The following is a 27,758-nucleotide window of genomic DNA, read 5'->3' on the forward strand; positions in this document are numbered from 1 at the left end:
AAATTTCATTGCGTGCAGTATTATACTTATAATTAAAACACTGCTTATCAGTGATAATACACTGATTCCATTTAAGAGAGCACGAGATAACAGAATAATTCTCTCATGTATAATAAAATTTGTAGCGCAATAATTAACTTTTGTTTCCCAACATGACTCTATTTTATTCACACTGTACTCTGTAGACCCTATACTTCGTCTATTATTCAGGAGAATTCTCCTAATCTCATTGATGTGCTGATAAATACGTTTGCGGGCATCGCATTAACATCCGGCTGTCTCAGCCACTATCTCTCTATTAATCCCACTCCTGTAATTTGCTCACATTAACGCCCAAATAATCTTCATCATACTACAAAATCAAACGTGCTTTAAGAAGCAGAAACAGACTGGCTGTAGTAGCTGATTGCGGAGAAATGCACGCGAGGATGTGCGAAATAAAATATATTTTATCCTAATTAATATACGTTAATAATTAATATTAATGAATATATAATCTGTTTAAAACGATAAATTCCACAAAAATAAAAAATACGGTTATTTAAAAAAGTTTATATCCTCTCTCATTTATTCTTTCTTCTTTTTAAAGCAAAAGAACTTTAAATTTTCTCCGCCAACAATTTTGCAGTTTGCCTCTGTTTAGGAAAATGCGCATGGGTTACAAACGAGCCCATTTCACTGGTACTTTTCTGTCGCAGGTGTTTCTCATGAAAAACGTGATCGTTACATTGATGCTCGCAGATGTATCAAATGTCATTCTAACGTCTCATCATCGTGTTGCGCGCGTGATATCATTACACGAGAAAAAAAAATGATACTCTCACAGATTTGTGTCTTCACTTGACATTTCTCAAATTACTAAAGGATATTTATATTCCGATCAACCGTCGAATCAGGTTTATGTCTTATCCTTTGCGTCCCTTTCGCGAATATCTTTACGTTTAGGTTTTTAATTGCTTGAAATTGAAATTTGTAGAATTTTTTTAATTAATCGACATTTTTTAAAATTTATTCATTTATTATATGATTTAAAGAAAATTATTATATGTTACTATATTATTTTTATCAAATTACATTAATTTTTTTTTAAACATTAACTTAATATAAGATCATCGTAGACAATACATTTACACGAATAATGTTTCTTCGTTTGAATATTTTACGATATGAGAAACTATAACCTCCCTTCCGCAGTTCTCATTTTATGAGTCGACTTATACGCGTTTGCATCCAGACAGAGCGGCCATCTTCTCAGATTACTGCTATGCTGCACCGTAATATACATAGATAATAATATCCATTACTTCGGCAATTTTGCCGTGTATTCGAAAATATAGGGTTGATATTTCTTCAAGTATCTCATGTCACGCAGACGGTCGATCGATAATTTCTCCATGCGATTGAGATTACTTGTTTTGTGTAAACTCAAGCAGATTTTCTCAAAACATTGCAAACTATTAACAAGTTTGTGCTATATACTTGCTATATACTTGCACGGCTTGTAAGTTTTCATACATATATTGTAGATAAAACAATTTAATTAAAATTTGAGGTAAGTCGCATAATCTTATAGTCTAAACTTTAAAAAAGAAATTTGCAATATATATAGAAAGAAATTCTAATGAAATTCACGATCATCTGTTTGGCGTAATAAAATTTAGTAATTTTTAATTTTATTACAAGTATAAATTTTTTTAAACTTAGTATAAATACTCACGTAAAAAGTTGATACAATGAAGAGGATCCTTGTTGATTTTGCGAGTAGAAAAAGTTGTAGAAGTGTATATATATAAGTTTGAAAAAATATTGAAGCACTATTTCACAAGAGAACGACGCGTATAATTTAATTAAACTTTACAAAAGAACGTCTGATTTATTTCGCGACTCGTTGTTGACTGACTAGATGAGACAGACGGTACACAATACTTCGAGAATATTTGATGTAAGAAAGGGAAAGAAACGTAAACAATGAAATAAACTATAGGTAGGATAGATAATAAAACAACGGAATGTAAACATAAGCGTGACGCGTCTAGATAAATTTGATTACATGAAACAAAAAAAAATGTAAGTCTGTTATATTACAATGTATTGGAAGTTAAAGATTATATTCACGACAAATCAAACATTATTAATTTTTTAAGTAATAGATTTTTCACGAAATATAGACAGAAAGAAACACAAAAATATGAACACTATATACAAGATTAGATTTTCTTTTATTTGTGAAATCCTTCAAAAAAATAAAAAATAAAATTTTTCTTACGGGAAAAGTTTAAAAAAAATTATAATAAAATCATAGAAGTATATACATATACCGTATATACATATATATTTTGTTTTGTTATTTCAAACCATGAAAAATATTTCAAAATTTTGCGAAATTCTCTTTCTCAGTCGCTTCGTGACTGCAGACAAAAAAGATCGTAATTTCATTTCAGTGCGAAATTCCCGGAATGTGCACTTTGTGCATTTTTCCAGGCCACGTACGATATCTAGCGCTTTATTTTTCTTTGTACAACGGGTCCGCGCTTAAATAACGTTTTTAATATACGGCACATGAAACAGAGACGGGTCAAATCGCTAACATGGCTTTCTTTTTCTTGGATATTGATTCTAGCTTCAACAAATTGTTGCTGCAAAAGGAGGAGCTCGAACAGAAGCACCTGCACCTGTTGCAAATCGTCGAGAGCGAGAAAACGGCTAAGTGGCAGTACACTCAGCAATGTGAAGAATTGGCGTCGGAAATAAAAAAACTTCGAGCGGAGGTCAGTCATACTAGTTATTCATATACATATTTGTTTGATGATATTTCCTTTCGGTAATTCTACTACGTGCTTTTCTTCATTTCATTCACTGACCGCATTTTATTATTATTGCCTATAATAGATACCAATTTCCTGAACCAATTTTCTCTATCTACAGGAAAATCTTTTATCTTTCAATAACTCATATTTCAGAGATTATAATATAATATATTATAATTTATGCGGATAAAACTTTCTTTGTTATTAGTCTCTCGTAAATTAATTGAAGAATTATTTTATTTCTCACATGCAGCTTATATTTTTTTTAAATATATTTTCATGTAATATATATAAAATATTATTAATAGAATAACGCTTTTCATTTTTGATTTGTCAGTTTTAATTTATATTGATAATAAATATCGAAATATCTCGGACGCACCAAAAATTAAAATTTTATTAGTGTTTTATTTTAACTCGCAACGTCATTAATCTTCAATCCTGTCACATTAGTTTTTTTTTAGTTTAATAATTAAATTAGTTATAATATATTAAAAATTAATGAAATTATTACATTATTGGAAAGTATTTGATACAAATATTTATTCCATATTTAATCCAAGCTTCATTAAGCATCCGCTTTTAATTTATTTAAAAAATATAGAAAGAGGTTTTTGTTGAGAATTATTTCATATGAGATTACGGATTTTGTTATGGTTATATTACAGTTATGCGCCCTGAAAAAGGAACTAAGGCCCTCCATAACGCCGGTATTTCGTAGTCGACCGGGAGTTCAAAGAACTATGTCCCAAGGTACTGGAAGTTTATACTGCGGAACCCAATGTTTTGGCGGTGCTCACGATGCGTACGCAGATGCGCCCGGTTTACACGGTATCGCGGAGGGCTCTATTGAAATGCAGAAAATCAAGAAAGTCCAAAGCTTTTTCAGGGGCTGGCTGTGCCGTCGACGTTGGAAACAGATCGTTGAGCAATATATCAAGAGTCCACATGCCGAAAGCATGCGCAAGCGGAACAGGTAATTACCGCAACGCACGATGACGTCTAACTTGTTCGCGATTAATGATCCTCATTTCCCGATTAATGATTTTGTCGTGTTCTCACGAATTTCACGATTGTATTTTGCACGACACTAGGGCAATAACAGAGCGTGGCAAGAGAATAATATTAAAAATTTCAAAAACAATATTTTACGAGATGAAATTAGGAATGATTTATTTATTATATATAATGTAATTGCGAGAAATATTTTTTTGAATAAAATTTTCAACTGCTATTTTTCCCTGCCATTGAAAGATTTTATTTTAATAAGAACGACTGATATTTCTTACGTTCACGATAATAATAATATAAAATCAACTGTTATTGGTTTCATTTCATTTGTAGAATGAAATCATAAATAGGTAAATTAAATGTATATCCTACCATTTCAGTCTGGTATTTCAAATGGTGGAGGCCGAGGAGGAGTACACGGAGCAGATGGAGGTTTTAGTAAGCTGTTTTCTGAGGCCTTTCAAGATGGCTGCCAGTTCAAAGAAACCCCCATGTAGTCACGAGGACGTGAATAGCATATTTTTGAATAGCGAGACCGTGCTGTTTCTTCACCAAATCTTCCTGAAGGGTCTTACTTCTCGTATGGAGAGCTGGCCCACTTTAGTTTTAGGTATAAACTTGAATGCGATATGAATCCATATGTAGATGATGATTTGTCTGTGTCTCTATAATGTATTAAGCAAGTCAAAATTTGCAATTTTGAATTTCTAGCGATTTTTCTTTTTTTTTTTTTTGTACAACATTAATTTTTATCAGTATATATATTTTATAAAAAGAATGTAATTTTGTAAAAAAAGATTTCACGCTGATCAATCACGATGTATCGAATATGACGCAGGTGACTTGTTCGACATGCTGCTACCGATGTTATCGATATATCAAGAGTACGTGCGTAATCACCACTATAGCCTTCAAGTGTTGACTGAGTGCAAGCAATCGTCACCCCCGTTCGTAGCATTGCTCAATAGGTTGGAGAACAAGACTGCCTGCCACGGACGATCCCTGGAGATCTTTCTAACGTATCCCATGCATCAGGTAACAGTCCCATCAAATTTCCACGCGCGGGTAAAATCGGCGCAATTTTCCAACGCAAGATAGAGAAAGTAGTATAAACATTCTTAGAAATCTTACATTACTGCTGAAGGAGAAAGAGAAAAGTATAATTATAAAATTTTTGGATAACGTTAATTTCTTTGCGTTGTTATTCCTGCAAGAAATCAAATTTTTTTTTTATGCAAACAAGAAAATGGAAAATTATCTCGATGACGCAACAATGCCTTTTGAGGAACAATCGATTATATGAAATAGTTCGGAGCTCCCATGAATATTGCATGAGTTCTGGCGAGCTGGTAAAATGATAGGTCTCGATAGCGCGGAAAATATACATTCCATTGTGCCTTTCCGGAAATTCCGCATAACCAGGAAATTCTTTCAGAATTTGATCGGCGGAATATAAATTTACGATTGCTTTATAAATATAATGCGGATTTTATTTTCTCCATTTTTGTATGTTCTCTCTCTCTCTTTCAGAAAATTGATTGAAATCTGTTTGACGAGTTTTAAATCACAACTATTCTCCTAACTATTTTCTTTCTCTTTTTTGGATTTTAGTGGAACTTAAGCAGAAGTTCCTTAATCCAGCTACTTACTTTGCTCGTTTAGATTCCAAGGTACATTATTACTTTGCACGAGTTATTGGCGCACACGCCATACGATCACGTGGAACGTAAGAGCCTCCAGAATGCCAGGCAACAGCTGGAGGATCTCTCGAGACAAATGCATGACGAGGTATTTGTCAATCGATTATATATTAGCATCGCCTTTTGTCTTAATTGATATTAATTCAATGTATCTTCTCTCTTGTTTTTCAGGTAAGCGAAACTGAGAACTTAAGGAAGAATCTAGCTGTTGAGCGGATGATCGTTGAAGGATGCGATATTTTGCTGGACGTCAATCAAGTGTTCGTACGACAGGGTAAGTCTCTTAATATTCTCTTTCATAATCTCTTTCGCAAAAACTTACGTCTCAAAGCCTTTTTTAAAACAAGCTTATAGCATAGCTTAAGTTTTAAAAGATTTAATTTATATGTAGATCACAATTTAATTGTGTCAAAAAGCAAAATAGATCGAAATCATTTTGTACTCTAATGTCATATATTATTATTATCTATTATATTCTATTTATCTTTGAATAGAATACAACAAATATTATATTCAAGGACGCAGTAGAGAGGAATTGTTTTGTTTATTAAAATATCATTTTTATATTATAAAGAAATTTAAATATTTTGAATGGGAAGACTTAACATATCTCGCCAAAGTTGATAAAATTGAGGCTATCAGATAACTCATATATATCGCACGGCTTATCTTTGGCTGGGAAACTCGAATCTAGACTTGATCGCTGTCGGTAAAGCTTGATAAGAAGTGTGGGAGGACAAAACGGAGACGCGTGTTAAAGAGCGCAAACGCGCGGTTGCATTTTCGGAATCGATCACGCGACTTGGTGGCGTCGACATATTTTCGCACACCGTTTCGCCACGATCCTGCGCAATATGTTCTGTCAGGGCCGACGTACTGTAACACTACTGCCAGAATTTTGTTTAAGAAAAACGTCTTTGTTCGATTCTACGACTGGGTAACGGGAATAATAAATAAAATATCGTGCAATTTTAGATGCTCCAAATTTGATCGGGATAAAATACCTCTTCTGACAGTTGTAAATATTGAAAAATGGCTATAATATAATAAAAAATTCAAATCTTAAAAAAATGCTGAAAATACTCGATAATAAGTAGAATTAAAACAATACGCTAAACTGAAATTTAAAATCTGAAAAATTGTAAAAATACTATATATTGGACAGTTAAAATTATTGTTATTTAAAAAAGAAAAAAAATATGTAAGTAATAAAAAATAAGCTTAAATTAATGAAATATTATATCGATAGTGCAGGATGCACTTTTGCTGAAAGCATTAAAAGATTAAGTAGTATAAGACTATTTTAAGCAGTAAAAGTCTCATAAATGAAACCGGTAAACACCTCGACACGATCCTGGCGCCCCTCGTGCTCGGCGCCGCATCACATGGTTATCACGTAAACGTCTCTCAATCACCAACAGCAGAGTGTCCCTCCCGCGAACGTGATCATCCCTCTTTGCCTTTCGTCGTGACGAAAAAAAGTCAGCCATCGCGCGACGCTACGCTCCGCTCGAAGGCAATGAGCTGGAATTCGTTCGGGATCTGCCTGTGATGCGAGGGATGTTAGGCGGTTTAGTGAGACTTGGGGTCGACGAACGGACGAAAACAAGCAGCGGCCAATTCGTGTCGTTGCCATTTTGTCGATTCATCAATCCGGCGCATCTCGACGTGCATGAGGAGATCGCGAGAGTCTTGCGACGTGTTGCGCCAGTTCGATAATGTATTTTCGATAGTGAGCAAAGAGGGACCAAGCAGTGTGTGTGTGTGACGCTGGTACCAGGGACCAAGGGTGATCAGGAATCTAAAAGTAGCATTTCGTCCAATAATAAGTGCACGTAGACAGTGGCAAAGGATCATAAAATTCGACTGTTAAAAATAAGGTATGCGCGTGGCTCACCGTTCTTGATGATGTTGGAAGGAAAGTCAATGGAAAAATTTAACAAATAAATAACAAGTTTTGCACGATCAAGCTGATTACATCGACTAGTGAATCATAATATAATTTTTTCAAAAAAATATGATGTAACTTGACTGTCTATAAAAATGTGAACATGCGGTATTGCATTTAAAAAGAGAATAAAAACAAAGATGTATATGTACAGGATGTCCGGTAATAACCGTATCACTTCTATGCAGATAAAGTGGATTAAACTGAGAAGAAAAGTTTTTTATCATTTTACAATTTTTGTAATAATTATTGGAAAATTAATTAAAAAAGATCGACTAATTCGCGTTACGGTGCATAACACTAGATCCCTCACATCCTATAATGATCGCATATCAGTGGGCTGTCTTTTCTCACAGCGCTTATACTCACGCGATTCTTTTTTAATTAATTTAATTATACTTGGTCGATTTTTTTTAAATTAATTTTGCAATGATTATTGCAAAAAACGCAAAATGAAAAGAACTTTTCTTCTCGATTTCACCTGCTCTACCTGCGCACGAGAAGTGACACGTATATATATATATATATATATATATATATATATATATATATATATATATATTTGATATTAGTTGTTATAATTAGTTGTTTAATTGGTCATTCGAAATGAACTATTACGTTTCACGTTATATAGCACTCATTTTCTAAAGCTTTCATAATATCGAAAACTGTCTGGCCTTATATGATTTTTTTCACTTCGATGCATGATTAATCTACGGATTGAAGTCGGTATAATCGGGTTCAGATCTTGAATTACAATTTCAAAGATATTTTTGTTCACAATATATTTAAAATATCGAAAACTAAAAATGATGAGATAATGCTGATTTTAATCTTCGTGACAATGACGTCATCAAATCTTAACACTGTAGGCACATTATTGCAAATATTCCATTTATCGCAATGATAACACGCTCGTCGTGCTATTTTTAAACGCACGTCGGTGGCCTCCCTTAATTGTATCGATTATTTTGAGAAAGCGCGCGCGGGTCACCGGTATCGAAGCTGTCACGCGAGAGAGATGTAGCTATTTTTACTGGCACGGCCGGTTATTTCCTTGGGTTATTCGACGGTATCAATAAGAACGGCGAGACAAGGCGCTGACAAAGTCACATTTAATTGCATGCTTTTAATTGACGTGTTTCAGGTACGCTCGTACAACTCATAGATAAACCGCGCGGTGCGCGAAGCAGATTAAGCGCTACTTTTGGTGGCAAATCCGCTAGCGACAAGGAGGTTGCCAGACAGTGCTTTCTCTTTTCAAATCATCTGCTGCTTACGACGCGTCAGTCCGATGACGACGGCCGCTTAAATCTGGTTCCGCAGATTGGCAAGATACCTCTTTCCGACGCGGTGCTGATTGAAGATCCGAGTGAGCAGGGTGCCGTGGATGACGATGGTAATTATTTGTTCATTGATTTAACTGTTAATGATCTGTTTCGTTAATTAAAAATTAATATCGGGTTATTAATGGATAGAGAAAAAAATTAGTAAGAGATAGAAAGAGAGATACACAATAATAATCTTTCAAATATCATGTCATTCTCATTTTTACTATTGTTTTATCTATTGCAATCTAACTGTTCTATTATAAATTGTTGTCTGCGTCATGGAAAGAATTGTGAAAGTTGTATCGCGAGTCTCGTGAGAATTTATTCAGTGCTACCGAGTAGCAACTGCCAACTGATTTTAGGATTGTCAGTATGTTCAATGTCAAGCGGCATTAGCGAGAGTAGCGGAAGCGGCAGCGGTAGCGCGACTTCGCAATTGCAGAATCGCGACTTCAAGATCTTACTCGATGTAAAATCCGGTGGACCGCAGGTGACCGTTCATCTCGTGGCACCTACTATACAGGTAAGTATATCATATTATATATATCACATGCAAAACAGACAATGATTATTGTAATATCTAAAAATAAATTATATCTAAAAATAAATTGTAAATTGATCTTCAAAGTTATATTTTTGTATTCAAACTGCAAAAAAGGAAAAAGGAATGAAAAATTATAGAATTATAAGATCTGTTAAACGCTTTGTCGCTCCTTTCTATTGTCAAGTGTTATAACATGATATTGTGTCAAACTTTTTATAGGAAAAAGCAGCGTGGGTCAGCGATATTAGCCAGTGCATGGACAACGTTCGCTTTAACGATCTGCTCCACGGATCGTTGTCGGACACCAGTTCCGTCACGATGCCGCAGTCCATTCGAAACGATCCGAAGCTGTTCAAGGACGACGTGGACATCAGGTTCAGTCGTACTTTGAACTCTTGCAAGATACCGCAGATCCGTTCCGCGACGCCGGAACGTCTATTGCAACGATTGACCGACCTCAGGTTTCTCAGTATCGATTTTCTCAACACATTTCTGCTGACGTATCGAGTGTTCACGGATGGTGTCACAGTATTGGAAGCCCTTAAGAAAGTTTTTTACGAAGCTGAGCCGCCTGACGCGCAAATGCCCACTGGATCCCTCATGTAAATAAATACGAAAAGTGATATAAAAATTGTTTATCTAAAATAGATTTAGCTCTGCAATTTTAAGAATTAAATACTGTAATTATAAGAATTATTGTAATTATAAGAATTAAATACTGTAATTATTAAAAATTACCAAACTATCAAGAAAATTCTTTTGTATAAAACATTTTTGCTGTTAATTATTTTTATGGAGATTATACGTTTTTATATTTATACTCTAGGTCCTTAGATGTGTTAGGAGCAAATTCGAGCGAAACACAATTACATTCAGAAGAACGAAGAAGAAGTAGCTTTTCACCGAGACGAACTAGCGGCGCGAGTTCTGTATCAGGTGCATTATAAGTTTTGTCAACAAGAGTTTAATCAACAATTGACAATATATTAAGAGAAATCCAATTAGTTGTGATCTTTCAATTAATAATAGCATCTTGTGTTTTGCATATATGTAGGATATGGATCGGAAGTTAGCGATAGCCGTGATGCGAGGTCCCATAGCTCCCTTGACGCTAATACAGGTGGACATAACTCAAAGGGTCACTGGCGATCTGGTTACAAAAAGTGTAAGTATTTCTCACACATATATTATTTTTATAATAAAACGTAATAGTTTAACTAAAAAATTAAATTACGGAATAAAGTCATGAAATAATTCATATAAAAATGATTGCGTATCAAAATGCAATTTGAAAGAATTTCTCATATTTAGTGGAAGAGGAACAACCGCTCGGGCTGATTTCCGAGATGCCGATTATAAAACGTAGTCCAACGTCTCAAGCATCCAGTCCATCTAGCGCGCAATCTCCGGTCACGCCGCGAAAAGTCAGCATTCGCGTAGATAACAAGGATGCTGAGAATAACGGATGTCACCTGACGATACCGAAAGTAATAGCAGTGTCGTCGAGCTCCGAGACACTCACAGGTACAGTTAATTGATATTCAAATTTGCAAAGCGGAATTTATATGCGACAAATGTGCAACATAAAATTGTATATTAACATAAAAAATAATTAATAGCGCAAATAAAATATTTAGAGACAACATAATTTTTGATACTCTTATTAACTGCAAAAAAAAAAAAAAAAAATATATAAAAATTATTATACGGGAAAATTTTAATGTGAAATTTTATATACATATACGCTTTTATTAAAAAAAAATTGTAATATTGCTAATACTCGAAGGACCATGAAAGATCTGGAATATAAGATGTTACAGTGATTAGTGCGCCGTCCTCACCCAGTAACTTGAGCTCTGTAACGCTGGTTGGCTCGATTGAATCCGGATCCGGATCGGATCCAAGTCCCCAAGAGGGTGGTTCTTACTCACGTCGTGTCTCAGAAATTGATACACCTGTCGCAATGGAGGAGGATACAAGAGGTACAACTGAACCTTTTGCAAAGTATATAATCATTAATAAGAAAAAAGAAAAAAAAAGTGCTTTTATTAAAAATACGGATAAATTACACTTGGGTTTCACGAGTTATTTAATGAAAATATACGTAACACATGAAATAAATTATAGAAGTACAATTTACTTATGACGACATACAACAAACATCAGCCGAATCACACTCAGCCGGATCTGCCAAACCGGATACGCCAAGCAAAACGCCTACTTCTCCGCCAAGCACGGAAACTAAAATGAGCAAAGAGGAGCAATCTACGCCGAGCGACGACGAAAGTGTATGCTCTTTTAAACAATCGACGCAGAATCAGCAACAGCAATATCCGGAGCACAGGGCATCGGTCGCTTCTGCTCCACCGTGCACCGCAAGGAGCGGCTCCATCTCCACCATAACTGGAGTATGTGTGATAACAAAATCTGAAAATTTCTCTTCACGAATTTAGTAAATTAATTTAATCTTAATTTAATCTTAGTTTAATTTTATCAATCTATTTTTAAGCATTATTAAATGAACGTTAAACGTATATTAAATTTTTAAGATGGCTTTTACATTATTTTATAGCATAATTGAAATATTTTTCATATTATTTAATAAAAATGAATTTGGTGATTGTTTTGCAGAATTATTGGGCAAGTAGGCGATCTATGCATGAGGAGGTCTCTTCGCAACATAGCAATTTTCAGCACGATGCTCAGCAAGTGTCCAGCAAAGCCGGTGTGGTAATAACCAGCTTCCGTCAGAGTCATCGAAGGTTCGTTTGACTATGGTTTTATTTTATCGTGTTTGCATTTCTTTCGTGTCTCTTACAATTTAAAGACGTTTGTATATCGATAAAAGTTATCTCTATTTCGTTTTAGCTGAATGTTGAGTGCCACAGATGGCGACTTCTGCTTTCTAACGCATGAGAGCTTCTTCTCGATATCATGTTTCATTTATCAGATTCACAGTTAAATTCATTTTTTGGAAAAAGGAATTTAGAGAAATAGAAATAGTCTATAAAGTGTTTAGTAATTATTTAATAAGCTAATCTGTAAGATAGTAGATAATTTTCTAACATAATTCCTCGTTCTGCAAAAATTTATTTTTTAAAACCCTATCTGAAAATTTCTAGCCATAATTAAGTCGTATCTATTTGTATTGAAAAGATTGTAAATATATTGTAAATATGTTATAAATCATGTCTCTTGTAAAAGCCATTTTATAAATAATCTAAAATTCATTTTTATGCAATATACACTTTTTCAATAATTTGTAAATATCTTAATATCTTGATTTATTTTACTCTTGATAGATAAATTGCTAATAATAATCATAATGCAAAAAAATATCACCCTATTTAAAATTTTTACTCCATTTTGCCCGATAAATTATATTCTTATCACCATTTTCAAGATCAAACTAAAGTGATCCCTTAAATTAGGAAGAGACTCCTGCTGTTTCTACTGTATTTCATGTATTGTTTTGTGTCGTTCATAGCATTGGACCTGAACCTATCTGGTAAGTGGGCTCATTTTGAAAGCGTCATTATCCTCTTGTTAGGTGTGGCATGGCTACGATCCTTTTTCTGCTTGCGATATCAAAACAAGCTTGAAATGCCCGCTTTGTGTTTTGTTTTATTATTATTTCTATTATTAGAAATTTTTTTTGTTTAAATTCTTAGAGCTATTGATTCCAACGATCACGTAATCCTCACAAGCAACGCTCTTTCCTTGCGATTTAATTATGTACATTAAACTGATGAAACACGACATCTCATTCGATCTATTTGATCGTTTATAGAATGCACCCCATAGCAAACGAGTAAATGGATCAAACGAAATAGAAATAGTTTTTACCCGATAGCCGCCTTGCGTCACTTGATATACTTGCTTATAGTGCTACAAATATTCCAGAATTGGAATCAGTAATATAATTCAGGTGAATTCGGATTTCGATGCTATTTCTACATTTCTTCGTGAAGATGCGACAATTGGCGATCTTGTTGATGAATCGTTCAACAACCATAGTAGCATCGAAATTTGAATTCGCCTAAAACGTCAGTTGCAATACCTGTTTCCAATACTTAGTACTTTACACTAGCGGCACATTAGTGAAAATAGCAAATAAAAGAATCTACACCGCTGATACTTGCCGATACTAGCAGAATTTTTTTTGCGACTCAATATGCACACTGGATATTATTAGCGTAGATCATTCACGATGCGTATTGTACGATGATATAAAATATAATAAAGTATAATTAAAAAAAAAAAAATACTTTTTTCGATGTCTTGCTTTCATTTCTTCGTGTTTGAGATGCATCGCGAATGATTCGCAAGCGTAACGTAGAGCATAGAATGGACGCATAAATCATCGAGAGGAAGAATAATTTGCTAAAATAGATTTCAATTTATATTTAATATGGTTGTTGATACGCTATTAAAAATTGATCCCGAATTCAGGAGTAGCACGTCTACGGCGGCGACCGCATTCGCCATCGCGACCTCTGCTTCGAGCAATCCACCGGACAAAGGGCCCATGACCGATGCGAATAATCGTAACCGTGACAAAAACAGAAGGAAGGAGTCGGTGATGTCGACCGCCGCGACGATGAGAGTACTGAACGTCCTGAGACATTGGGTATCCAAGCATGCCCAGGATTTTGAGATGGATCAGAAATTAAAAACTCTGACCATCGAGTTTTTGGAGGACATCAATTATAGCCCGAATCTGCTACCGGCTGAACACAAGGCGGCCAGTCAATTGCTGAGACTACTCACCAAGGAAGAAGCCGACACCAATAAGGTCGATCTGAAGAAATTATTAACTCCGCCATCAGTAAGTAACGAGAAATTATAACTCTCTCTTTCTATTCGTTCGATATTATGTGTAGGAAAGAAAAATATATGTATATCATTAAAAAATATTCCATTCTACAATATTCTAGATTAAAAATTTAATTTAATATAATAATATAAGACTTAGCTTAGTAAAGCTTAGCTAAAGAGATAGATATACATATATTAATATTTGATTACGAATTATTTTCAGATTCAGAGTAAGGAGAGCATCGAGACGCTGTCTGCGCTCGAGATCGCCGAACAGATGACATATCTGGATTATCAGATATTCGTCTCTATCACTAGCGAGTAAGTAACGAATTACTCGCTAAATCATATCGCTTCTGCTTCAATGCATAATTTACTTCTCAGGGAATTTCTTGGACAAGCGTGGATGAAGACGGATAAGGCAACTCGGGCGCCCCATATCCTTCTTATGACGAAACGATTCAACGAGGTGTCGCAATTAGTCGTTTCCGAAATTATTCGTCGTTCCAATATGTCGGCCAGAGTTGCGGCTATCGAGAAATGGACTGCGGTCGCCGATATCAATAGGGTTTTGCATAACTACAATGGCGTGCTGCAGATTTGTGCAGCGTTCACGAACAGCAGTGTGTACAGGCTGAAGAAAACCTGGGAGAAAGTTCCCAAAACGGTAAGCTAATAGAATTCCTGTATAATTATAAATTCATCTTTCAAATAAGTAAAGGCCTCTGATAAGTAACTAAATAAATTTTCATAGCTTTTCATTATGGCAATAATGAAGCGTCTTAACTAACTGATAATGCACGATTAGATTATTATTAATTATTATTAATTATATGATTATTATTATTATTAATTATTATTAATTTTCAGACAAAGCAGACAATTGACAGGCTACAACATATCGTCTCATCCGATGGCCGTTTCAGAAATTTGCGAGACGCTTTACATCGATGTGATCCACCCTGTATCCCTTACTTAGGAATTTACCTCACCGATCTCTCATTTATCGAGGAGGGTACTCCAAATATTACCGATGACGGTCTTTTGAATTTTTCGAAAATGCGAATGGTAAGCGATATTTCTGCACATCACTTTTTAAGATCTTAAAGTTATTTTCAAATTTTTTATTTCTTTTTGAGATGAGAAACAAAAATTAATAGAAAATAAAATAGAAATAAATATTGTTAAATAGAAATAAAATAAAAATAATTTTTAATCTAAATTTAATTTAATGATGCTATGCCATTGAATGAAATGTTACTATGTGCATTTTCAGATCTCTCATGTAATTCGCGAGATACGACATTTCCAGCAAACCCCCTACAAAATCGAATTAATCACTAAGGTAACGAATTATCTGTTGGACACATCGCTGCTACTGAACGAAAAAGATCTGTATCGCATGTCCTTGGAGATCGAACCCAGAACGTCCAAGTTAAGTAATTCTAGTTTAATCGGTCTGCCTCCTTCAGTCAGTCATACGTCTACGAAGTGAATTTTGTCTCTCGTAATGCAATTCAATTACATCTTTATTTTCTAATGAACGATAAAGAAATCCTGAAATTTTGAAGGAATTAACTCTCTGTTGCAAGCGATCGATCTTCAGAACGATCGCAAATGCGACCTGTCGCGTTTTTCCCCGTCCATTATTTCTGTCCATTTCCGCTTATAACGTAAACGTTCGACGTCCATTTCTGTTGTCATTTGCGTTCTACGTTCTACAAGATATTTGCGTAAGCATTAGATAAGTAAGCTTAACAATGATCTCATCGTCGCACAGAATCGGCCTCTTTATTCGCCGCAGGAAACTTATCAGAATTGTTAGCATAACAAAACTGATAAGGTTTCGACGAAATATTCTACGTTACTAGAATTGTTCCTCTCTTCCATCTTTTAATTATTCTAGTGCTGTTTTTAAGTTTTTAAGAGAGAAAGAGTCCTATCTCTCTGTCGTAATCCAAAATTGCGAGAGAATATTGAGAAAGGAAAATTGTAGATTTTAGTAAGAACATTTAATAGTAATAAAATGTAATAATAGTATCAAGCATAGAAATTCCAGAAGATCGAATATGGCATTGTGGCTGTAAAAATCTACTGATGATAACAGTACAAGATTGGTAACGAACAATGAAAGAGACTTTCTTATAATAACATGATTATAATTATATATATACAATAATGTTCTCTCCTTCTTTCTCTCTCTCTCTCTCTCTCTCTCTCTCTTTCTCTCTCTCCGTGTTGTCGATTCCGAGTTGTGAATAAGTAATTCAAAACGCTCAGAAATGTGATCAATCCGCTAAATAACGCATATTTCGAAAAATATCCCCCATTTTTTACAATATATAGAAGCTGTGTCGTTGACACTGTTGATAAAATTATCTCGGCAAAAGTAACAAGAATCTATCATTTTAATTTAATCCAGTTTAATCGAGCCAGTATTAATTACGCGAGGCGTACATAAGCAGTTCAAGTGAGTATCTTTAAGAAAACAGACGAGAAGCGTGAGAAGTGAATGGGATTGTATTCTGACAATCAATAGCATAAAGATATCACTGTGTTTTCCGTTTCTAATTCTAATTGTCGCTACGAGTATCAAAACGAAAACAAAACAAAACAAAACAAAAACAAAAAAAAAAAAAATCTCACAAATCAAGCATCTCTGAAATCATTCTTACGATCATCTCAATTATTATTTTCGAAAAACAAATCTATTATATTATATAATCTTATTTTTATTAATCAAAATTCGCACGATCAACATCTCATAATATTAAATTTTTAGTTATACATATATTTTGTAAGCACTTAACTAACTGTCGCTAAATAATATTTATAAATGCATCTCAAAATTACAAGAGTTTCCTCTGTTTGTCGGACATAAAAGTCTTGTATACAGAGGGGAGGAGGGTACACACATATCAACTATTTAATACAATTCGAAATCAATGTTTCTCTCGCCAGCCTCTATATTTTTATTCGATATATATATATATATATATATACATATGTAGCAAAGTACGACCAGGTAGTTTGGAAAGAAAACTGGCATTCTCTCCGTAAAGGTGCATTAAAAGAAGGAGGCGAGAAATATTAAGCGCGCAAAAAATTTATATACATATATTATATTGTATATATATATACATATATACACATCTCTACATTTTTAACTTTATTTTACGTTTGTTAAAAGACTTCGGATGCGTTTCTGCATCTCTCTCAGCATATTTGACAGTCCCCTCATGCGAGGTGTATACAATCCTTCTGAGCCCGAATATAAAAATCATATACCGCGTGCGGACCACACACTTATAATTAAGTGCACGATGAAAGATTTTCTTCAAAGTGTCGCTCTTTGAAAAGGCGATGAGCAAAATCCCAACCGCATTTATCATCTGCAACGTGCAAGTAGTGCAAGTATATTTTGGGGCGACATGCCATGTGGATTGATGTTAGAATGACACATGTAAGGAACGTGTGTAAGCAAGACAGAATTTATTCTCAAAGCATTCGGTGTAAATCGTGCAATATATATGATATGGCGATTGGGTGTCTTATTCATCGAAATGATAAAACTCGATACTTATGTCCTTTCGCGATTCCTTGTGCCATTGCCTTCACGCCTGCGCCGCTCGAGGACGACATGCGACCAATTAATTGTAAATATAACTTCCCCTCTCGTTACTCAAATTAAATAATCGTTAAAAGTCGATGCGACTATAATCTCCGGGTGTGATCCGCAGATCATGTATGCATCTTATGTTTCCGGAAAATATCGCTTATGATTTGCACGCTCATTCTCATTTTTCAGTGTATGTGATACTATTACCTATAGACGTAGAATACACGAAAACGGGAATAATTTTCAATTTGCATCATTAATCCGTTCCCTAATAATTTCACGTTAAAAAAAAATGAATAATACAACTGATTGATATAAATTTGAATAAAATTATATTTTTCTTTTATCGTAATATTCTTTGTTAAATAATCTAAGGACGGATTAATCGTGCAAATTGCGACTTATTTACAGAATCCATCAATATTTTAACTGACGTAATTAAACGCATGTTGCGCAAGCAACGTTAAATGTTCGTTGTAACAGCGAAAATTATTCCAGAATCTTGTGTTCATGTGTAGATTCTTTTGATAACTACAAAGCGTTCAATGAGGAGACAAGTATTCCCTGTTGAAAGTTCAAATGTACGAAGAAAAGTAGGAAGAAAAGAAGGATAGAAAAACAGAATTCGCGAATCCGAATGTTTGCGGATAATTTTACAATTAGACGGAGCATATCACTGTCACAATCAATATCTATAAATTTCAAGATACTGCATGTGATACTTTTCGATACAGATCGATGACTCTCTCTGATCTCATCCGATCGTAAAACGTTAAAAATGTTTATAAAATGCATTATGGAAAAATTTCATGCATTTCAAGTTCACGTAATTATGTGTTTCGGGACGAGTTTCTTCGAATTTATATGCTTATAATTATATATAAATTCGAAAAATATTTGACTCTTCAAAACTCATCGCTCTTTCAACATGACATCGATATAACACAATTGTGTTTGAAACATTAAAATTTGCAATTCGCATTCTCGCGATTATATCCCGACTGCGCGTTGTCGCTGCTGTCCTCTCTGTGATTTTAATACCAGTTCCTCTTACGACTGCTTTCTTGCATCGTCGCGAACGATCCAAGCCAAGAGTAAGGAACCAAAGCCTCTTCTACTGAACAAAATGGCCCGTAGAACGGATATATCTACAGCAGTCATATTATGGTTCAGTAAAATAAAAATATTAGAGACGGATGTTAGTTCTTGACAGATGTTAGTTTTTGTAGATTTTTAATATATGAAATATAATAACTAATTGCATTTTTTGTTTACGATATATATTATATGTGAAAAAATTTAATAAATTTTTAAAGAATATTTTGATAGATTAAAAAGAGTTAGTTTATATAAAGAAACAGTTAAATTTTAATGATTTTTTATAACAATTTTAAATTGATTAGATTTGTATTCTAATTTTATTGAATGTTTGTGTAATTCGGGAGATAGCTTCTAAAGTTATTGGCCATTTTCAGAAATTGTCCATCTCTTATCAAAGTTTTGTGCCAATGTGAGAGAAGATTACGCGATAAGCTAGAGTCGACTGGATCGGCAATTTTTATTAGAGCAGCTCTAATTAACAATTCCATTTTTCAGATCATAGTCCGAATTACGATAGCGTTAAAGAACAAACATTAAGATTATGAATAACGTTAGCAGATGCAACCAACTCTGAGATGTCTTATGTTTGAAAGATCTGTTAAATTCAGAACACTTCAACGTGTATTCGATTGCCATACATAATCTCGTATTGCAGAATTATCTAACAATAAGCGTTTGCGAGCTAGTATTTCTCTTTTCTTCGTCCTCTACTTGCTTGCTCGCAAAACATCACAAAGCTCTATCTTATAACATGGAAGAATATTTTCTAATTCTAGGGTGTGTATAAAGTTATAAGATTACGATCGGCTAATTTTTTCTATGAATTGTTATTATGACAATTCTTGGTCATCCTTCAAATATAATCCAATTGGCCAATTACATGCATGTAACAATTTATTCTTTTTTTTTTTTTTTTTTTCACGAAATTATTTCGTAACCTGTTTCGCGAAATTCTCGTATTTCTTAATGTTATTGTTATTAAAGTATATAATTAAAAAATATCCATGTTACTGCAAAGAAATTTTTATGTAACGATTGAAAAATAACTTGTTTATAATACAAGTTAAAAATAACTGCTTTAATTATTAGATTACACATAATTGATACTATTTAACTGTAATTACTAATGTATCATCATGCAGTCGCAAGCACAAAACAAACACACGTCGTTCTTTTTCTGTTTCAAAGTGCCAACAAAGCCGCTGATTCTTCTGTTTCGGCAATCGTGCTCCAAGCATTCCGAATAATTTTCTTCAGAAAATAAAAGTTACAGATTTCATTAGCGCGCTTTCGCACATATACGTATTTACGTGACGTACTGTGACACTCACGTAAGCACTATAATAGATATCGATATGTGTCACGCACACTTCCTTGTATATAATTCTAGTTACATATTGAACATGCGTTGCACTAGGCAGCCATTATCGTTGTTGATAGATTTCGGTATACGGAGGATGATGATTATCGATCGACTTGATTACTATTAATGTAATAAAACGCGTAGATGTAACATTGCATTATCGCATACAACTAAGATATGTCATTTTATTGTATTCAGCTAAGGATGAGAGTGATATTAAGATCTCCGTTTCTCGGAATCACACTGTAAAGATTCACCAGTACCTATTTAGTATAATTTTGTGCCGATTCATCGCGTTAATGAAGCACGCAGCGCGGCATTCTCTTATCTATCGCTGTACTTTTAAGCTATCGAGAAATAAGTTATAATCATAAGGCAACAGTTTATCGAATATCGTCTTCATCGATTTTTCGTTTTTACGCTGTGCGTAAAAGAAATACAGTAGAATTGGCATTCATACTTGACATGCCGACAAATTCAGACATTTCTAGAGTCTGCTTACTTTTCATGCAGGTGCAAATTCTCAAATAATGAAATTTCATTAATTAGTAGCTAGAATAGAACTCTTGAATTCTTTATGGCAATCTATTATTGCGTCGCAATTTATAAAGCAAAAAACAACGGCTTAATTCTTGTTTGATTTGAAAGCTGCTTTGCATGGAAATGTGGCGTTTATCCTAAGCATTTAATTGCAAAAACTACATTAATAATTGAAGATAAGATATTTCGGCGTTGAAAATAGAAATTTTGGTTCTTATAATTCTGCACGAATATTTTAAAGAAAATACGCGAGAAATGCGCGAGTAAAGAATCGCTTCGAAATTATTAACTTAGACAACAAATCGCAGTCTTTGTAAAATACGAACATTAATCTGAACGTAGAATTAGTCGAGCTAACAGTAAGCATTTAAAGTAATGCGCAGAAAGCATTTATTGCACTTTAGTCACACGATTTACGATCTTTCAGCTTCCATAAATGTAATTGTCGTTGTAAAAACTAGGGTATAATTATTGCGACTAATTGTGGGTACTGTAGGGTACCGTCTTAACCAAGTTACCTCATTCTTTAATATCGATGCGGCACTATATACATAATTGTTGTTTTTATGTTATTAGCTTCTTCTCGATTAAAATCATCTCGAAACGAGAACTAACCAATTCAAATCGTCAATTGCGATAACACACAGTTAAAATATTTTACAAATATAGTATCTTTTAATACAGGATAAGATCTATATTTTTTTTTCGCAAGACTAAAAAGGTAAAAGAATTTATCATCGATAAATAGTAAGCGTAATACAGAAGAGAATAAGACTTATGACAATTTTCCACAATGATTTTTCTATTATGCACAAATTGATGATGGAAATGCAAAGTTGAGTACATTAATCTTACAGAACATCTTTTAATTTTGCAATTTTACCAAGAATATATTAATTATTTTTAATAATATTTAGCAATTTGTTAAAAATTTTTTCTTATCAATTAAAGAGTTGTTTCTTAGAGATATTTCTTAAAAATATCTTTTAGAAAACTTTGAGAAACGCATCCTCGTACCACGCGAATAAAACCGTGGGTCCTAAAACACTCTGTATTATGTTCACACATATACCTTGCAGGATTCTTTTTTGTTTATTTCCGATTGTACGGGTTAAGTGCTTAGGAAAGCTTAGAGAGATTCACGATAGAAAGGATTTTCGGTAGGGAAATACCACAAGAGTAAAAAGTTTTCTCCTTCTATTTTTTGAGTAGCACTTAAAGTAGATGCGCACGAGGAGCGTATTGTTAAACGAGACAACGCGTACGACTTTAAAATCCATGATTCCCCTTCTTCTCCCAATTTTTAATCTTTGCGTGCATATTTCTAGTGCATAACTTCTTAAGAGAACATCTTGATATCTGCGATATTTCATTTTGCAAACTTTTCTTACTTTCCAACGATATAATTAAACAATAGATACAAATTATTTTAAAAATAAAAATAATAGTTTTAAAAATAAAAATAAAATATATGTATAATAAAACAAAAAATTTCTTGAAAATTTATATTTACTTTTTTAAAGAAAAAATAGTTTATATATATATATAATTGAAGTAATATACTTGAAGTCTTCCATTCTCTCTCGCAAAGCTTCAAGCTTTTAGGCATTCAAAAACAAAAGATTTAAAAAGCTATTTTAATTTTTATACTTTTAATAGCTCGAATGCGTATATATTTATCAAATTTTCGATGCAATCTTTTTTTTTTTTTCCTGTTCTTCTTACGCACGATTGTAAGGATTTATTTCCAATTCTTCTAATTGAAATCTTTATATAGAAAAATGCTTGATTTCTCTTTTCTGATTAACAATTATCGCTAATATCTGTTCAAAGAAATATCGTCATTATCGTGTAAGTGGCTATGTAAAGTGAGCGTGTAAGGATAAAATTGTGTGTTGACGTGTATTTGTAAGTGTGCAATGTGATGTTCCTTTGAGTAAAGTAAGCCGAATACTAATCGATCACAAATCATCAGCTGGTTGTGAGTAAATGTTAACTAAGTATCAGTCATACTAATGTAGAGATTCAAGTGCGCGGCGATGACTGTTGAATAAGCTTGATTTTTGCAAATGTAGATTATGCTGAATATTATAACTCTTCAAGAAGAGTTCTGTCAATGAATGTTTCTTCTTAAATATTGTACATAAGTCTCTCGACATTTTATGTAGTTAAAGCCAGATTATATATTGAACTTTACAAGAAATATCGTATGAAACAAAGTTATGAAAAAAAAAAAATCAATTTTGCGCAACAGCAACGTTCGCCACTTCCTCAATACCTTTTTGACATATAGTATAAGTAATTATTATCATGACTATATTATTGCTAATCTTGTTCGGACAGAATCAAAAAGTCATTAAATCAAAGAAGGAAATAACAATATCATAAATAGCACGAAAGTTGAAACCTTAGCTGTTATAAAAATAATATAAGAAATAAAAACTAAAATATATAAAAATATATATAATATATATATATATATATATATATATATATATATATATATATATATATATATATATAAATTTTGCTGTTGTCTTTAATTCTCAATCAGGATTTTAATGTTGTACATGTTTATAAGCCAATGATAAGCTAAATAGTTGATAATTTCGTTGTTCAACAAGAAAGAGAGAGAGTAAAAAGGAAGGCTAATCTCTATTCTTGAATATTATACAGTAATCGTTAAAGCTGTCCATTGTCTATCAAATATTTTATATCTTCGATCTGTATACATTAAATAGAAAATATTCTTCTGTATACTTCTCTTGTATTTCTTATCACCTCATTTCTTTTTATTCCCATTCACATGTTCATATCCACACATTGTATATATCCTATTTCTCCAAACATAATATTTCATAAATTATTTAGAAAATATTTATTTTCTTAAGAGCGTTCCTCTTTTTAATATAAAAAATTATACACAATTTTCTTTTTCTTTTCTTTTCCTTTTTTGAAGCATTGCCCAGCACATTCAGGCATATGTTACAAATTTATTCTTTCTCTTTACATATGAATTGAATTCCCATAAATAATTCATTTGTTAGTATATACGATGTACCAATATTTCATCGCAGAAACATCTTTGGGAAGAGAAATAATGAATCTCAGGTAATAACAATCTTAAAATCGAATAACGCAGCCGCACAGTGTCATATTTCATCCGGATTGCCAGTGCTTCGGAACAAATTGCTACTTTGCTTACCGAATGTGCGGCGTAATCCGGCGTGTAATTGCGGCGACTAAGTGGATAACGAACCAAGAACCGTAACACTTAATTATCACTGCTGAACACGCGATATTGCAAAGTGGACCGTACACGGGACACTCGACTGCCATTAAAGCGTGGTAAGCCCACTGAACCGCTTCAGAAGTGGAGTTTCTAAACTTGCGAAACGTCGTGCACATATAATAAATTTATAATTCACGGAATCCCATTTTTTCCAAACGTCTACTTTGTCGTACAAAAAATATGTAATCGTATACATACATTCGCATTAGTTTTCTTTTGTTTTAGTTAAATCATTTGTGCTTTACATCACTAAATTTTAGATATCCGGCAATCGTCGAATCACCACTTTCTTCGTATATTTCTTAATTCCTCTTTCCATCTTGCGATTTTTATTTATTAAAGGAAAAATCCGAGATTTTCTCTCAACAAATGCATCTCTAGGTTTTATGAAAATCGAAAAAGAGGAGCTTGTTAATATCTCTTCTAAAAAGCTTTACGCTTACATTTTTAATATTACATTTTCTTTTACCTTACATATCGCAAATGTAAAAGAAATACATGCATGATGGTTTGCGCGACTTGCTTGTGCAGCTTGCATTATCTGAGATTTGTTAAGAGAAAGTCTCGCGCGGAGAAAATTGCGACGCATTAATTATCAAAGATTAATGGAGACTTTTCTGAGCGTGCATAGACAAAGTTTCATTCTTCGCGTGCAAACCTCGTCAATGAGATGGCTGTTCGGTATCCTCTTCCTCGCAAGAGTGGCTTCCCTCACTCTCTCTCTCTCTCTCTCAGAAGAAGAAGAGACAAAACGCCCCCGCTATCCACCTTCACGCTTGTTGCGTAAAACCATTTTACTCTGATGGCAACGCGCTTCGATGCGCGTCGCAGCTTTCAGAGTTATTAAAACAATCCATTTACATGCGGCTACACGGTGGATTTTTCTTTCTTTTTTTTTTTGTTTTTTTGTTACAGCGACTTCTCTTCGCGGCGTATTCTACTTGGATCCGCGGTTACAGTCGCCCGTTCCAGCTGATTGCAGTGGCAATGCTCTTGCAGTAGCAAGTAGCAACGCGACCGCCGACTGTCATGAAAAGATGCATCGTTTGTCTTGTGGCTTTTTGAAGGAGGCGAGAAAATATTATCTTTCATGCATGTGTCTCATAGAAAGCAATATAAGTCCATAATTTTTGAAGAAATATAAAAAAAAATTATTATACATAAAGGATAAATTTCTACACCACATTATTCTACAATGACGTGTGAATTATATTAATGATATTGGATATAGTTGATTTTGCTTGTTATAGAAAATTTGATTTACACCTTGATTCTGAGCTAAGAACTCTATGATATATTTGAGGCGAGCTGATTCGATATAAGATAATGCTTCGCGACGCCATTTATATCTCACCGACGTGACGTAATATAAAAGACGGGCTGGATGAAATATCAAATAATTGCATCGCAAACGGATGAGTATTAATTTTAAGAATCGCGTGATATTTTTGCGAAAGAATCAAGCGTTCAACAGAGACAAAGCTGCACTTAATTAAGCAGATGTTATGGTTTCCTCTGAAACGAACGTACCGAATATATGATCCAGGCTGCATCTTCGTCACTCAACTCTCTGCAGAACCTTTGCGAAATATTCACCGGAAAATTGTACTTCTCATAAAATGACAGATGATTCAATTAAAAATGCTATTAATTTAAAATTTAATATTCTGATTTTAGATTGCTAAAAAGACCATAAGATAATTATTATATATATATATATATATATATATATATATATATATAACGAATTGTATGATATATATAGATAACACAATCTTATTATGATATTAATAAAATTACATAAATTACACATTATATACACTTTATATATAATTTGTAATTTATGTAACTACAACTTAAATATTAAAGTGTAAGAATATATAAAGAATACTTGTATTCAATTAAATAAAACGTTTATTAAATAATTAATTTAACCGTAGATTGATATCGATTATCGTTCGTTATCAACCGCAAAATTTCAATGATTCCCTACAGACTTTCCATAACGAAATCAATGTCACTGTTTTGTACATTGCGATATTTGAAAACCTGCATCGCGATTATATCACCTCATCATCGATGACATCAATTGTTCGTGAAAGAATGCACACTGCATTGTAGCGGCGAATCAATATAATATTCGTTGATTATAACGAATTGTTCATTGCTCTATTATTTATAATCGCGCTTCCATATCGCAATACGGTTTCATCGGTAATTATCAGCATGAGATTATCTCGCATGAATATAAACCGCCTATTGTATTGTTAACAATAGCCGATGGCAGCCTGCATTTTAATGTTATGTCAATATTATACTATGTCTGCCTCCTCCCCCTCCCCCCTGTTAACGATAGATCGCCAGCTTTCCAGTTTATCAAATAGACACACGTGGTTCTCTCGCAAATGTACGCTAAGTAGTTTCTTTCGTACGTCAAATTACATTTATAGCCTGAAAATTTAACAAAGGGAATTTTGACATTTAATCCGTTATTATCGAATTTTTGTCACTTTTGTCGATCTGGAAACGTTACAGCCGGTTAAGAAATATTTTTATGCGCGAAAAATACAAAAAACAAGTTTTCGAGGCAAAAAAAAAAGAACATAACAGATTTTTCGTAACATTTATGCGTATTCAGCGCGTTGTCATTGTAAAAGTGAGAGGAGTAAACTATGTCGCTGGACCGCGCGTTGTCGGGTAACGAGAACAAATTGGACCATTATTAATTGCAGACTCGCGGCGGCGCGCGCTTTTAATTAATGCTCTTTTAATTAAGGCCATGATTATGATTCCGGTATAACGGGAGAGCTCATTCCGCACTCTCGTTTACATCGTGCAAGTATTTCGATGTATGCAACGTGCCCTTACTTTCCTCCGCTCCTGTTTCGGTTTGATAGGCAATTAGATGTAGAACAAATATCTTTTCGATATGACATCTGAACGAATGTAATAAACGCGACCTCATTCCAGTTGTTATTCGTATTCTTACATTTTTTTTTTATTTATATAAATGTCATTTAATAATGCGATTCGGCATGTGGGAAAAGGCTACTCGAAAAGGTTTCAAGTAGTACGAACAGCGATAAATGCGACGTTTCATCGATCGTACGAGTGTCTACAATCTTAATTTTTAATCACTCGGGAACTGTGCGATAATCAACGAGAGATAATAAACAACCGCCATTGATAATTCCGCCTAATATGAATATATAATATAAGCGAATATATATTCTGATGCGATTATATATCATCGATGCAGATAAATAAAACATTCTCGATATACGTACCTTCAAACATCCGCGTGTAGGAGTTGCAACCAAATTGAGATATAATATTTCAGTGTGTATCATTGCAACGATAATAGTGTATTCGGAGATAGAACGGTGTCGAGGAAACTGCGGATAAGCAAGTTACAGGTTTTAACTGAGCGTTTATCCGACCTAGCGAACGGTACAAGCGTTGGATTCGAACTGCGAGGAATTCCGCGGCTCGCGTGTTTTTCGACCGTGTAAAAACATTACGTGGGAAATCACGTATCGTCCGCGCGTGTATATGTTTTGTTTGACAATAACAAAATGAAAGTGATGAAAAGATGAAATAGAAGTAATATACTCATCGTGTTTTATGGACTATAATAAATCTCGGTATCACAGAATGTTTATCTCCAAGAAGTAAACAAACTGT

The 27,758-nt window shown here is 33.7% G+C and overlaps 1 protein-coding gene and 1 long non-coding RNA gene across 7 annotated transcripts in view; one reads left to right on the forward strand and one right to left on the reverse strand.

Moving 5' to 3' along the window:
* Nucleotides 1-16,933, forward strand: part of LOC126851452 (ras-specific guanine nucleotide-releasing factor 2-like) — a 45,256-nt gene extending 28,323 nt beyond the window's left edge. For 2 of the 6 annotated variants that reach the window (XM_050595442.1, XM_050595443.1), the window contains 21 exons: nt 2,621-2,768; nt 3,476-3,783; nt 4,199-4,428; nt 4,657-4,853; nt 5,481-5,606; nt 5,690-5,792; nt 8,614-8,865; nt 9,160-9,320; nt 9,561-9,943; nt 10,168-10,277; nt 10,396-10,506; nt 10,653-10,865; nt 11,153-11,323; nt 11,469-11,749; nt 11,973-12,103; nt 12,829-12,849; nt 13,794-14,169; nt 14,383-14,480; nt 14,544-14,826; nt 15,030-15,227; nt 15,436-16,933. In XM_050595442.1, coding sequence (XP_050451399.1) covers nt 2,621-2,768; nt 3,476-3,783; nt 4,199-4,428; nt 4,657-4,853; nt 5,481-5,606; nt 5,690-5,792; nt 8,614-8,865; nt 9,160-9,320; nt 9,561-9,943; nt 10,168-10,277; nt 10,396-10,506; nt 10,653-10,865; nt 11,153-11,323; nt 11,469-11,749; nt 11,973-12,103; nt 12,829-12,849; nt 13,794-14,169; nt 14,383-14,480; nt 14,544-14,826; nt 15,030-15,227; nt 15,436-15,654 — 4,120 coding nt within the window. In that variant the 3' untranslated portion in view covers nt 15,655-16,933. The remainder of the gene's footprint in view (nt 1-2,620; nt 2,769-3,475; nt 3,784-4,198; nt 4,429-4,656; nt 4,854-5,480; nt 5,607-5,689; nt 5,793-8,613; nt 8,866-9,159; nt 9,321-9,560; nt 9,944-10,167; nt 10,278-10,395; nt 10,507-10,652; nt 10,866-11,152; nt 11,324-11,468; nt 11,750-11,972; nt 12,104-12,828; nt 12,850-13,793; nt 14,170-14,382; nt 14,481-14,543; nt 14,827-15,029; nt 15,228-15,435) is intronic. The other 4 variants (XM_050595447.1, XM_050595445.1, XM_050595444.1 and 1 more) reach the window with 4 other exon arrangements.
* Nucleotides 1-27,519, reverse strand: part of LOC126851508 (uncharacterized) — a 49,222-nt gene extending 21,703 nt beyond the window's left edge. Inside the window, exon 1 of the long non-coding RNA XR_007687680.1 lies at nt 27,362-27,519. This is a non-coding gene — a long non-coding RNA (uncharacterized LOC126851508). The remainder of the gene's footprint in view (nt 1-27,361) is intronic.
* Between the last annotated feature and the right edge of the window lie 239 nt (nt 27,520-27,758).

This window comes from Cataglyphis hispanica, chromosome 8, assembly GCF_021464435.1.
Source record: "Cataglyphis hispanica isolate Lineage 1 chromosome 8, ULB_Chis1_1.0, whole genome shotgun sequence".
Lineage (NCBI taxonomy): Eukaryota > Metazoa > Arthropoda > Insecta > Hymenoptera > Formicidae > Cataglyphis > Cataglyphis hispanica.